Source organism: Acipenser ruthenus, chromosome 3 (genome assembly GCF_902713425.1).
Source record: "Acipenser ruthenus chromosome 3, fAciRut3.2 maternal haplotype, whole genome shotgun sequence".
NCBI classification, from domain to species: domain Eukaryota; kingdom Metazoa; phylum Chordata; class Actinopteri; order Acipenseriformes; family Acipenseridae; genus Acipenser; species Acipenser ruthenus.
The window spans coordinates 48416586-48431423 of NC_081191.1; the positions used below are offsets into that span (position 1 = coordinate 48416586).

General features: G+C 36.7%; 1 protein-coding gene across 1 annotated transcript in view; it reads right to left on the reverse strand.

The window, feature by feature from the left end:
• Positions 1–2920: 2920 nt before the first annotated feature.
• Positions 2921–14838, reverse strand: part of cmtm8b (CKLF-like MARVEL transmembrane domain containing 8b) — a 29961-nt gene continuing 18043 nt past the window's right edge. Inside the window, exons 3-4 of the mRNA XM_033993845.3 lie at positions 4238–4357; positions 2921–3451 (exon numbers count right to left, since the gene is read on the reverse strand). Of these exons, the coding sequence (XP_033849736.1) occupies positions 3365–3451; positions 4238–4357 (207 nt within the window). The 3' untranslated portion in view covers positions 2921–3364. The remainder of the gene's footprint in view (positions 3452–4237; positions 4358–14838) is intronic.

A 14838-nucleotide genomic window follows, 5' to 3' on the forward strand; every position in this document is an offset into this window, starting at 1 on the left:
AGGACGGAAGCTCCCAGGTGGTGGCACTCAATTGGCAGAGTGCCGCCCGGGGGAAGGGAGGGTTAGGTCGGCTAAGGTGTCCTCGGCTCAATGCGCACCAGCGACCCCTGTAGTCTGGCCGGGCTTGCCTGTAAGCTGCCCAGGGCTGCGTTGTCCACCGACGCTGTAGCTCTGGGTGGCTGCATGGTGAGTCTTCAGTGTGTAAAAAAGCGGTCGGCTGATGGCACATGCTTCAGAGGACAGTGTGTGCTCGTCTTCGCCCCTCCCGAGTCAGCGCAGGGGTGGTAGCGGTGAGCTGAGCCTAGAAAAAAAAATAAAAAAAAATCAGCTGACATGAATGACACTTTCATTGAACATACATACTTTTGCACACATAACGTGTATGTGTATGTATGTATGTGTGTATATATTGTAAAAGATCTCCACCCACTCAGGTTCGTTGCCCCTTTAAAAATAGACCCAGCACACAGAAATGGATTTTAAGCGCTGGTGCGCTATTTTTAATAAACACAAAAATCAAACAAAACACACAAAATAAACACCTAGCTCTGTACGAGCACTAACTAACACACAGGAACACCCTGGCTAACACGGGACAGCTACGCTGTTTCCCCGTCCTTACAAAACACACTGGTTTTATACAGCACTTACTTTTTAGCTCATGACTGCCAGGAAGCAGAGCACACCTTTCTGCCTCCTTCTCCTCAGCAGCAGCCTTGAGCAGACTAGCTGCCTCTCTTAAATACCCTGCACCTGGTTTTAATTTAACAATAGCTACCAGGTGCAGGGGATAATTAATAATAAAACAATTAACAAATCAATGAAACAATAAACCAAAACAATTAAACTAAACAAATGTGCATTCCACACATGTTTTCCACTCAGGGAGGCTTTAACCCCCTCCCTGCTTTGTTACAATATATATAAAAAATAAATAAAAAATCAGCTGACATGAATGACACTTTCATTGAACATACATACTTTTGCACACATAACGTGTATGTGTATGTATATATGTGTGTGTGTATATATATATATATATATATACACACACACACACACACACACACTATCTAAAAGGCAGGATTTGAAACCGAACTAGTCATACTTTCACTCCAACTACATAACCGCTACTCTACACTTATTCACATCTTAACCCTTTCAACAGACTAGGCTACTATTTACATTTACCCTATCCAAACAGCAATACATTGCCATAATGTGTGTGTAATCCATTATCCATTAAGTAAAAAAAAAGAAGTGATACCTGAAACAAAAACACATTGTAAATGTGAAAAAATACCAAGTTATAGAAAGTGCCCAGCCATTTAGTGGATATATCAAAAAGACAAGCCAAGTTTCAAGAAACCATTGGGGCAACCTTGCCCAGCACAAAGCAAATAGGCACAACTGTAAAAACGATGCTGGGCAAGGTTGCCCCAATGGTTTCTTGAAACTTGGCTTGTCTTTTTTGAGATCTCCACTTTAAATGACTGGGCACTTTTTATAACTCTGTGTTTTTTCACATTTCCAATGTGTTTTTGTTTCAGATAAAATAAAACAAGCACAACAGTCTGATACTGAAAATACACATTGTAGTTTTTTCCTTTTTATTTATTTATACAGTGAGCTTTGCAAAATGAAGCACATTTAAAAAATGTGATAATGTATGTAAACATAGAAAATCTCTTAGTCTGCAACATATGTTACCATGTGGCAGGGTCATGCGAGCCGCTAAACCTTTATAAGGAGAGAGAGAGAGAGAGAGAGGTGTGTGCAACTATTCAGCAACAACCACAGAAAAGCAAAAGGATCATGATAGCGGGTGTATGTGCTACTAGCTCAACCCTCAAACATTCACTGTTTCAAACAATATGCCAGGAGATACTTGGCATCCTGTACTTATTTGGCCAGAGTACAAAATAAAATACTATTGGTATATGCGTGTATTTCCAACAGTGTAAGTGTCTTCACTCCTTTTGAGCCAACTCAGTTTTTTGGGTTCAATTGCTTAATTTTTCACACAATGAAAAGATATCTGCCAATGTTGTACTGGTCCATATGATATAGCACAGTTACAGTTGATTTATATTACATACATTTACATTTCCTCACAAAATACCTCAAAGTGCTTTTGTTGTTGAAATATGAAAATGTCTTATGTATTAAACAGCAATACATCTTAAGGTGACAAATATAATAGTAATACCATATTACTAGAACAAGGAAATACATGGAAGTGATGCAATTGCACTATGCCAAACTGCAACAGTAACGTGATTTAAGGAAAAAGTCATAAAATAAAACAAATACCGACAGCTCATTTTCTATAACCGATCTTTGTAAACATATGTTTACAAAATAAATGTTAAAGCCTGTAAAATAAATGTAATTAGGCTGTAACCCATTTTAATACAAGATGCAGAGAGAAAAACAATAGAAATTACTTTTGTGTCATGAAGCAATTTTAATTGTGGTTTGAAGCTTTAACAAACATAAAATACACAAGCAATTTATAAATATATAGGCATAAAAACTACTATTCAATGTAGTAACACAACTAAAAATGAATCCGCGTAGTTACTATAATCATAAGGCATAGAAACCTAGAAATAAAATAGAGTAAATCTGTGGCATGCAGTCTGTGTTACCTTGATCAGAACAACACATACAGAATTTACACTGAAGCCGAGATATTATCTGAATACTATTGCTTGCTGAGATTAATGTACTGACTTATGCTATATTGATACTAATCTTTTTCTCTATTTTTGTACCATATTATTTTTACTAACTTTGATCAAATTTGTAACAGATATAACAGTATTGCATGTTTTATTATTCAGTTATTTTGTCTCTGTGGTCTTGAGCTAGTTTGGGAGAAATGTATAAATCAAGAGTGCTAATAAAGTAAACCACACATGAATTATCTTTAATTTTAAAACACAAATTCTCCCTACAGTGTTCCCTGGGCTTTAACATTTCTCCTTTAGACAGATATTTTCTATTTAAATATTCACATCTCCAACTTATATAAAAAGAAAGGAGAAGACCTGAAAAAACTTTACACTACAATGAATATATATATTTTTTTCACATATACAAAATCACCTTAGAATGAAGGAATCAGTGAAGAAAATTATTGATTTCATTAAATATATAAAGAAAATACAATATAGAATAAAGAAAAACTAAAAACAAATAAACAAAAACACCCCACAAGAATCACATTAGCCAGCTGCCTTCCATGGACAAGTTAATGCTTTTTTTGTCACACCTTCCTTCCTAGGCAGCAAATCTGACTGTCCAGACACTAAATATTTGACTTGTTATTAATGAGAAATTGTATCTTCAAGTACAATATTCAAGGTCCTTGATCTCGTGATCTCCAAGACTGGAAACTGAAGTAAGCATTTCCCGCATAGCACAGCGTAACCACAAAGGCTAAAAACTAAAAAGAAAAGAAATAAACAGAAGTCAGAATACAGCAATGTGTTTTAAGAATAATTGCATGTGCTTACAGTTCTCCCCATCATAGCCATGCTATATTGTGGGTGGGGGTGACATTAACAGTTGTCACTGTTGTCTGGGTGTCCACACCCACTTGCATTGCTGTTAGTTTGGCTTGAGACATCATGTGGTTTAACTGTATTACTGGCTGTTGAGATTAATCTCATTAAAATTCATAGGTGTACAACAGAAAAAATACAACAACATGCCAGCTTGTGTTAACAAAAAAAAAAAAAAAAAAAAAACACACACACATCAGCTACATTATCTAAGAAACAATACAACAAATAAATAGTTAAACATCAAAATGTCCATGGAGTCTTTCTGAATTATTAAACGGTGGTAGATCAACGGTGTAAATCTAACATTTAAAAGCACTTTTAGAGTTGAGGAACTAAGAAAAACTGCCTCAGGTATTTGGCTCATATTAAAAACACAGTGCTAAACAAATACTGTCTCACAGCTCAAAAGGTTACAGACACAACACTGCCTTTAAGAAGTCTTACCTACTGGGACCTCCTGGTTCAGTTTATCAGTGCAGTTGCATTTCAAAATAAGAGATGATTTTTGTGAATATGTATATTCTTATTTATAGAAGTTGTGATCAAATATATGGTACACCAGGATATTAACTGGAACAACTTAGTCATTTTCCATGAGGTCACAGTGTAATATAAATCTATAACCACAATGTTTTTCTTTAAATGAGGGAGGAAAGTCTACTTACTGATGAAGCGGCCCAACTGTTGTAGTCATGTTTGCCCTGGAATGCATATCTTACTGAAGCTGCATCTACAATGGCAGCAATGAAGTACAGGATGAAGGCACTGCTATTGAAGCATAAACCCTGAGAAGAAAACAAACATTTAAAGTTTGGGATACCAATCAGAGTTCATGAATTATGTCCTCATGAACTGTACAGGTTTTCCAGCCAATACCAGGGAAGTAGTTAAGATTTCAAGAAGCCAAGAAGCAGGAATTCTACGTGGGGGGGGGGGGGGGGGGGGGGGAGTTGGAACCTCTGCCCAGCGTAGCAATTTATTTATTTATTTATTCTTTTAGGGCTGGGGTCTGGAAAGGTCTTTGTGAAGCTCTGCAAGACTAAGTCAACCTACTTTTTGATGTTCAATCTGTGGCTCGTTACTGCTTTTGTAATTGTAAACATAAAATTTGAGCAGGTTATTCAGCATAGTACAATATATACAGAGTATTTGAAAAGACCTCTTTTTGGGTAAAAAGTATATTTTGAAATAACAGAAATGGCCTATTATCTACGTTTCTGGTCATCAATGCTCATGCATACTTACTATTAGACCAAAGCAATGTGCGAGACACCTGCAGGGACACCATCAATGGTACAGTATGCTTTAATCTCACTTTGCAAGCAGCAAATCAAAAACATTTTCAATAAGGTATTTCACATTTTTCTACCAGCAACTTTAGGTATGCCAGCAAGTCAGAAGAGAAAGCACACTTTCTGTCGGTTATATGTCAATCTTCATAATTGTTTAAAAATGTTTGTTTTCTTCATAATTATTTAAATACAATTAAATATGAGGTCAGATTGAGGAAATATTCAAATTAGTACTTGTCAAACACCCTAGTTTACATAAATGCATTCCTGTTACTTAAGGCATGGGAATATAGTAAATATGGACTGGAGTGGGGGGGAGTAGCGTGAGAACTAGTTACCCACAAGGGACTTAAAATGCCCGAAGCCACAGAAGGCAATTATAGTTCTTCCTGAGGGGCCTTTAGTTTCCAACTATGAGCCGAGGTCTGCAGTCCATATTTGTTTTTATCAGTCAAGAAAGTAATGTTTTTGTCCATAGCGCATAGGTATTAAAGTTTTTTTTTTGGCTAGAACTGTCTGTCTGACCTTCTTGTATTTATTTACATCATCAAGTAGGATTAGTTTTGAATTTTAGGATGTCAGAAAACACTGAAAGCAAAGTTTTTATGACGTGATGATGTAATTTGACTTTGTAAAAAAAATAAAAATAAAAATATTGACTAAGCAGCGTCGTGGAGGCAATAGTTGGATCTATTTTTGATCATGTGATGAGGTTTTAACCAATCACATGCCAGAATTTCTAAGGGCTATATATATATTTTATCCAGTGAAATAAAACATTGGCAGACTGTTTTTTATAGGTCCTGTTCTTGCTGACATTTGCATTGCAAAGCAAATCGCCTCTGCACAATACGTTTTTTATTCCGACTAACTCACCTACAGCTTCACTTAGCTTTAGTCCCTCTCTGCTTCTTCAGTTCTCTACATGTTACACAGCAGCACCGCCAAAATGAGTGAACGCATATGCTATAATAAATCACGTTGGGCTGAAAATTTCTCGGTCGATATTTATAGAGGAGCAGCTCCTAAACAATATTCATTTATTTTTTGCTCAGCCCAATACTGATTTCAGGGTCAAAGCAGCTGACAAACCTGGCACAGATAGCGAGTTGGCATGTTATCCAGTTGATGCAAATTGAATAAGTAACTGGGGTATTTCAGGGGTTAAATAGCTTTGGACCATTTATTTCAAGGTTGACTCTCAGAGGTGGAACCCCTCTACGTCCCCCATGTGTATTTATCCCGGCCCATAACAGATTTTGATAGAAAAATAGCAGGCAAACATGGCACAGACAGCACATTCTAGCTTCTTATTCGCATATAGCAAATGTAACACAAATTGAGTAAGTAACTGGGGTATTTTGGGGGTTAAATCGCTCTGGGGCACTGATTGCAATGTTGATTATTATTATTATTAATTTAGCTGACACCTTTATCCAAGGTGACTTACAAGTATTACAATAGAAAATACAATATTAAAAAATATTCAAAAGTTATTAGAATAGTATTACTATTATTATTAGTAGTAGCAGTATAGTAGTACTGGTAGTAGTAATGCTACGGTACAGTCATTAATAAATCTAAAACCTGTCTTCCCTTGTACAAGCTGCAATCACCTTTTTTGAGTATGTGTATGTGGCAGATATAGGTATATCTTTGATAGAAACGGTTTACTTTATTTGAAGTCTTCCCACTGATGATGGGAATGAGAATGTAGAGATGGAAGCTCTGCTAATAAGATTTAAGTTTTTGCAGGTATCAGGCTTTTAAAGACACACCTGTGGTAGCTTTGCCAGATTCACTGACAGCAGAAACTGACCCAAGACGGTGACAGCTACTGGAAGCAGGCTGATCTTTGGGATACAAATTACACATTTGTGAAACTGCATGTGTGTTAAAATGTTGTAATAACTGTGTTATAAAGAATATTATTATTATTATTATTATTATTATTATTATTATTATTATTATTATTATTATTATTATTATTATTATGAAGTTCTAATATGCTCTGTATTAACCTATAGTTATGTGCAAGCATTCTATATTACTGTTTATTCTGTTATAACAGTGACAAATATTATTGTATCTTTGTAAATCTGAGTAAAAAGGGAGCTAGGTTGGGGTCACACTGACCAAAAAACACCTGTGAAATGAGCTAAGCTTGTCTGAGCTACTGGTGCCAAGGTTTATAACCTTGAGGAGAAAAGCACAAACAAGAATCTCATTTAATTAACTCACATGTTCACAGTCAAGTTTAATTAGCTTGATCTAAAAGTAGTCTTTAAGCTAAACACAGGTATTCTACAATAATTCAAACAGAATATACGTGTAAATGTTTTATTTTAACAGAAGAACTGTAAAGAGTTTGAAACTAAGAGAATATAGTGCAGAAATTAGCTTAAAGTAAAAACTTCAGTCAAAGCACAATAGTACCAGTCTGTGTCAGGCATATAGTAGGATCTGCCAAAGAGAATGTAATTAATTTGTTAACCTTGTCTTTGCTTGAAACAAAATGGTACCAGGCATGTTGGTAATTGAAGGAAATAACTTTTTGGCAACTAATACAAGTTTTAATGTTTGGGGGGGTTTGGAATCCAAGGTTTCTATAATGAATGATCTTTTACATATAAGAAATACCTCTTGGTACAGGGTGAACTATATATGGCTTCATTAAATCATAGAAAATTAATGGAGACCTGGTAAAAACAAGTGCGGGGGAGCCATAGCAGAGGACCATGTTATGCCATACGTCTGAGAAAATGCTTACAGAAGACTCTTCTATTAATGATGGTTAATTAATTTTATGAAGGGGAGTTGCCGGGTGTTTTGGGAATGTTGTTGACTTGAGGGACAGGAGCTGTTAAGGCCGATTAATGTTTAAGACTTAAGACTTCTGACGTAAGAAGCGACGCAAAAACTATATAAAAACCAAGGTAAAACCCTAGTCAAGTGTCACTCAACTTGTTAACTACAAGCTGATGTGATCCATGCTCTGAAGATCTCTGATCAAGCTGATTGCTGTTGGCGTCGTATTTAGAAGTCTTTGCCTTTAAAGGCAGTTTCTGTCCTTTCATTATATTCTACACTTCCATATATATTTTGGAAGGTAAGAACTATTTTGAATCTCTATCTCTTTTATATTGATGCATTGCTAAAAGGTGTATGACATGTTTTAGTCTAAGAGAGTTATATATATTGGATGTTCTAGTATTTAGTACTGGGCGTTTTTAGCTTTATGCATGCATAGCTTAAGGGCAAAACATGTTGTAACCATAAATATTATACCTGTTAAGGCACTGGACCGCCCAGATTGCCTGTCAGTTGGGATTTGACGTAGTCTGCAACTACTCAAATCCATTTTGAAGCATTTAATAAACTGAAGGAGTACTGATACTACTCTGATTCGTTAAAACTTCAAATCAAATGAGTCTGTGTGAGCTTCTTGATTATTAAAAGTCATCTGGATATGTTGCAAGCCCAGTGCACGAACGATCCAATTACAGGAGTCTGAAACATCTTTATATCCTCCTGAACGTCTCTCCTGAGTTTAAGAGTGTGCTTAGAGTGTATATATATATATATATATATATATATATATATATATATATATATATATATATATATATATATATATATAAATATAAATATAAAGAGTACATGCAAATCTGACAGTACCAACAGTCCCGATTTTCCCAGGACAGCCCTCTTTTTAGGTAGTATGTCCCGGTGTCCCCACAATTTTAGTCCAATCTTATTTTTGTCATGCTTTTGGCTAGTTGTCCCATTTTTCATGAACGCCATAGGATCAACTGTAATTAAAGCAGCACCCGGACGGACATAGGTAGATCTAAAGCCAACTGGCCCCATAATCCCTGACACAAAGACAGGACAAGGTTGTAAAATTGACCCTTAAGTGAAATAAATGAATATGTAAATGAAGTGTTAAACCTTTGCTACATTGATAGTGTTGCTTAATTACCACAAGGCAGCATGACGATATAATAGTAAAATGCACATTGAATCTTTTTATTTACATTATTACTTTATATGGGAGCTCAGATATATAGAATGAAATGCAGAACAACTAGAGAGACTATATTAGTTGACTTCAGCACACATTGACACTTATAAAATATTAAACTGAGGTGAGGAAACGGTTTCATTGAAAGAAAGGTGTCTGTTTTTAGAATGCCTTATATATTAAAGTACACTTGAGGTTGTTTTCATACTATATGACATGTTTTGAGTTCACACCTCGTTACTGCAGAATGGATGAGTGCGAAAACTCTCACTGAGTTACAGTCTTTGCAAATTATGACTCCCGGATTTAGGCTTCAGAAAGTTAGTAACCAAGTAGTAGTGCATTTTTTTGGGGATGGGATAACTACCCATGGGTGACATAGAGGGGTTCCCCCTGTGAGAATCAACTTTGAAATAAGTGGCCCAAAGCGATTTCACCCTTGAAATACCGCAGTTATTATTATTATTATTATTATTTATTTCTTAGCAGACGCCCTTATCCAGGGCGACTTAAAATTGTTACAGGATATCACATTATACATTATTTCACATTATACAGATATCACATTATTTTTACATACAATTACCCATTTATACAGTTGGGTTTTTACTGGAGCAATCTAGGTAAAGTACCTTGCTCAAGGGTACAACAGCAGTGTCCCCCACCTGGGATTGAACCCATGACCCTCCAGTCAGGAGTCCAGAGCCCTAACCACTACTACCACTGCTGCCCATTTACTGACTCAACTTGTGTTATATTTCTATGCCAATAAGAAGCTGGAATGCGCCATCTGTGCCATGTTTGCCCGCTGTTTTTCTATCAAAATCTGTTTTGGGCTGGGATAAATACACATGGGGAACATAGAGGGGTTCAAAATGATTTAACCCCTGAAATACCCCAGTTACTTATTCAATTTGCATCAATTGGATAACATGCCAACTCGCTATCTGTGCCAGGTTTGTCAACTGCTTTGACCCTGAAATCAGTATTGGGCTGAGCAAAAAAGAAATGAATATTGTTTAGGAGCTGCCCCTCTCTAAATAGCTACAGAGAAATCTTCAGCTTAATGTGATTTTAACCCCTTAAATACAAAGACAAGCATTCTGTTTGGAGCAGATCAAAGTCTGAATAAAACGGCGAATAAGAAACAGGCGAATAAGCCAACTTCAGCCTTGTTTGAGGTCCACCCTTCCTGTCTTTGTTTCAATGTGAGCAGGAGGGGAATCTGGGAATTGTAGCTTTACCTGTTCTTTATTAACGGGTGAAAGGATTTTCCTGTATATCAAATGATATCTTTAGCATGTGCACTCAGTTTCCTGTCTGAAACTTTGCTATGTAGCTTTAAATTACAAACTGCAACAATCAGAACCTTCTACTTGAAGCATTAACAATGCCACTAAAATAGGTAACAAGTAAATATTTTAAAAGAAACTTGCAAATAGTTTAAAATATTAAAATACAAATTTGAGTCGAGGATAGCAGTAGTTAATATAATAAATCCACCTTTTCAATAGTTTCAGCTAGCTTTTGCTTTTCAGTATTATCTCATGAACCACATGCCATCTAGTGGCTGTTATTCGTTATTACCATTTTTATTTTAGTGGAAATCCATTGTGGGTCATCATTCATCACCTCACCTGCAGATGTAGTTTACTAGACATTGGTTATTATAAGTCGTCCTGCTCCTTTTCGATGTTTATTTTTCAGGGTTTCACGAAATAATGCAGTAAACCATTATTTGACTCTGGTTCTTCTTTGGAGCACCATGAAACCTGGTAATACAACAGTTTTTGCCCCTTTTAGTTTAAGAGTTGTATCTGACCAGCTGTGCCGGCAAATCCAACGTCAAGAACAGGAAAGTGTCCGGTATGACTTCATTTGTACATAAGTGAAATGCCTATTGAGAGTCAGGAGAGATCTCCTTACCTGTGATGTCATAAGAGAAGCACATTGAAGATTCTGTGGTGCACTGTGGGGTTTTGATCACACCACAACTTCCTGCAACCTCATGCCACCACTTCTGATGTTGAGAAATCTACATGCTTTTTTTTTTTTTTCTTGAGTTACCATTTTGTCTGTTATGTTACTAGATCACATTACATACAAGCTAAAGTAAAGCAGTTGGCTATGGGTATATTTGTGTTCAATTGAAGTTAACATTTTTGTTTGTGAATACCAAAAAAATGGAATGTTGTGAGGTTATTGCATTTGTTGTATAGTGTAGGTAAATTAGTTGTATTTCTCGTGTGTGATAGTCAGAATTTGATGGTCAGTATATTTGGTTCACGTCATGATCAGATGAAAGTTTTGGCACCCTACACTTAATGTAAGGCCATTGAAGAAAACATGTTAAATACAAATGAATAGCCACTAAGAAAATGATAAAGACCAAACTATACAATTTCTGGCAGTTTAACAAAAGTACTTAAGCAATTTCAAATATTTGTTCATGACAAAAGTCTGTAAAAAATGTATTAGAACTATTATAAATAAAACCAAACATAGTCAAAGGATTGAAAAACCACTACACAGTAACAAAGCTCCATGATATAGTTAAAATCCAGAAAAATAGGTAATTGTTTCCCCAACATCTGTTGAAGAACATTTTGGCAACACAGCAGATGAAAGTCAAGACAAAGGAGTAGTAACACCGACAGAAATTAGAATATATCCTCCCAGATTTTAATATGAATTAGATTGATTTCAATTTTGAAGTTCTGCCTCATAGAAAACATGTAAACCCACATTCCTGAAAAGCTACTCCCAAAATAGAGAGGCAGAAAGGGGAGACTTATTTTATGTAAACCAATCCATTTTAATTTGTGAAAACATACAATTTAACTTCTTTCTGCAAATTCTTTGAAAGGGTTTAACAAGTTAAACTGAGTAAACTTTGCAGTATAGGAAGGGTTAAGCAACAAATATTACATGATCACGGACTTGAAGATGAAACAATCACTTATATAAAGATGTACAATATTTCACCATTATGTATACCTTCTGGGCCAATAATCCATACTGTGTTCTGCTGTACCTTGGTTATGAAATCCCTGCAGACATCCGTCCATCTGTATGCCACACGGTATTAACATTTAGCAAAAGTTATTAATAGTATCAGATTATGGTGTCTGTACATCCATCTGTCTGTCTGTATGCATGCATGTCACCAACATGTTTGAATATATTTGGAGACCTGCTTATCCATCTGTGATTAACCATGTTGATATGCGTCATGGTCATCAACTGAGAGCTATTTTTGAGTTTACAGCCTTAGCTGGGATGGATGTCACCGACAGACTTGTTGATTGAGGCAGTAATTGCATTGATTGAGGCAATACTTGCATTTTCACTTCATTATTATGATAAACAGAATAAAAATAAATAAATGTGTGTACACCACAACTATTAGATGGTGTAAACTATTTAAAAAAATTATAATTTGCTAAATAGCGATTATTAATTTCCTATTTTAAAAAAACATTCCTAGCAACCTATTTTCTATATATATTTTAAATCGATTTATGGACCATTATTTAAGCAATATAACCCTGAAGAAGAGGGCTTTACCAGCTGGTAAGGCTCACCTTGTGCTGTTAAATGTCTCTTATGTTTTTAAAAGTAACGTTTGTTTTTTCGTGATTTTATGCAGCACTAGTTTTTGTTCCTAGTAATTGCAGTGTTTTCCTCATTATGAAACGAGTAATGCATTTTGCTCAGTATTTAAGTTACCATTGGGTCCAAAAATGTATTGGCAAAATAAAAAAATAAATAATAAAAAGTGCCAATAAAGCAAATTTTTTTGCTCTATTTGCTATCCTAAATGTATATAATATATTGAATGTACAGGGCAGAAGAACAGTCTACATTGACAGACAATGTTTAGAGGGCATGCACAAGAATGGAGATTTTCTTTCATGAAGCAGAAAAAAAGGTTTCACGGGGCAGGAGCCTGGTCTATGAGAATAGTTGTTAGTAGAGAAAACACGTAAAAGGGGTTGTTTTGTTCGATGAAAAGGAGCTTTGCCTTCAAGACTGTGCACAACGTCCCTCAAGGAAGGCGTAGATAGCGGATGCAAACCTGAATCCTTCAAGGGTGGAATAGGTAGCGGATGCTAACCTGAAATGGGCAGCAGTGTGGGAGTTCTGGTTAGGGCTCTGGACTCTTGACCGGAGGGTCGTGGGTTCAATCCCAGGTGGGGGACACTACTGCTGTACCCTTGAGCAAGGTACTTTACCTAGATTGCTCCAGTAAAAACCTAACTGTATAAATGGGTAATTGTATGTAAAAATAATGTAATTGTATGTAAAAATAATGCAATACCTTGTAACAATTATAAGTCATCCCTGGATAAGGGTGTCTGCTAAGAAATAAATAATAATAATAATAATAATAATAATAATAATAATAATAATAATAATAATAATAATAATAATAATAATAAAGGGTTGAATAAGTTAGAAAAACAGAGATCCTCCTGAGGGATCTGAAAGGAGGTAACAAATAGAAAAGGACATTGAGCTCTAAGCACATAGTAGAAGCTCCCCAAAACTGTGCAACAAAGAAGAGAGACCACATGCCAATGCATAGAAAAAAAACACACAAGACAACAATAAAAAGAGGGTTAGATAGATGTATGGATTATGTGTATGTATAACTATACCTATATCTCTCGCTCAGTGGAGAGGAACAACCTCCACATGGGAGGATGCAAAGAGATAGCCACCACTCCAGGCAAGCTAACTATGCTTTGTTGAGCTGTGCAACTGTTGGAAATGGATAAGCGAATATATAAGGTTGACTGCTGATGAAGACCAGCGTCCCAGGCTCTTTATGAGGTGTTGGTTGACTCCGGCCTTGGCCGCTGATGTTGCTGCCCCGGTCCTGAAGGAATGAGGGGTGTAGAACGGGGGGGGGGGGGGGGGGCGACGGGACTGATGGGCATAAAACTTTCCTTTCCAGCAGATTTCGAACAGGTGATGTAGGGAAGGATGTATGGGCATAACTTTGAAGGCGTCGGATATATCTGCTTTGGCTAGCTAGGACCCGTGACCTGCTGATTTGATTAACCTGATGATGTCTGAAATTTTTATGTATTGCAGAGAAAAAATTGGTCGTGGGGTATGAGCGAATTTATGCTGCTGGTAGGGCATCCTCGTGGTGTGGAGAAAGCAATGATTAGCCTCTTTTTTCCCCTCCGATATACTCTGGGTGGCGATGCCGTTGGGGTTAATTCCGAAAGTCCTGCCAAGAACCCTTTGTCCGTCTCCGAATGAATAAGAGTGCAGACTGATTGGGGGTCCGCGGTTGCCTAGTGGAGGTTATTGCAGTTATACGATGATGTTGGGATTTTTGTCCGGCTGGTAGAAAAGCCGTGCTGCAAACCATTTGCTGAGGTAACTTGTGAAGAGCTGATCGGGGTGATGTTGGAGGGCTTCAAAATCAGGGCTGGGATGTTTACTGGGGTAGAAACTGCAACTAGGTTAGAGCATCATTTCTTAGGAGCGGCTGGGCAGACGGATTAAGAGTGGGCATCACCACAGTAACTGCATATATGTAAATTCCTACAGTATTTAGAAGAGCAGACAGATGCATTGAAATTATTGCATATTTGCTTGGATCCGGCAAACGTGATGTTGCAGCTGTATTTATCCGTATTCCTAGAGGAAGAAGGTGGTGCTGCTGTGTGGAATGAATAAGAAGCCGAAAATGGAGCTGATACTGTTCCTGAAGCGATGTGGAGTGGCCGCTGTGTGAGAGGTGGATGCTATGTCAGTTTTTGGACACAAGGATGCAGAGTGAGCTGTAGAAGCGCACACTGCACAGGTGTAATCTCTTAGGCCTCCGAAAACAGAGGCAGCCCAGTTGATTACTATGTTGTCTGATGCTAGAATTGAAGCTGCTTTGGCTGCAGAGGCTTTGTGATACTCATAGAACATTGTGCCTCTGTAT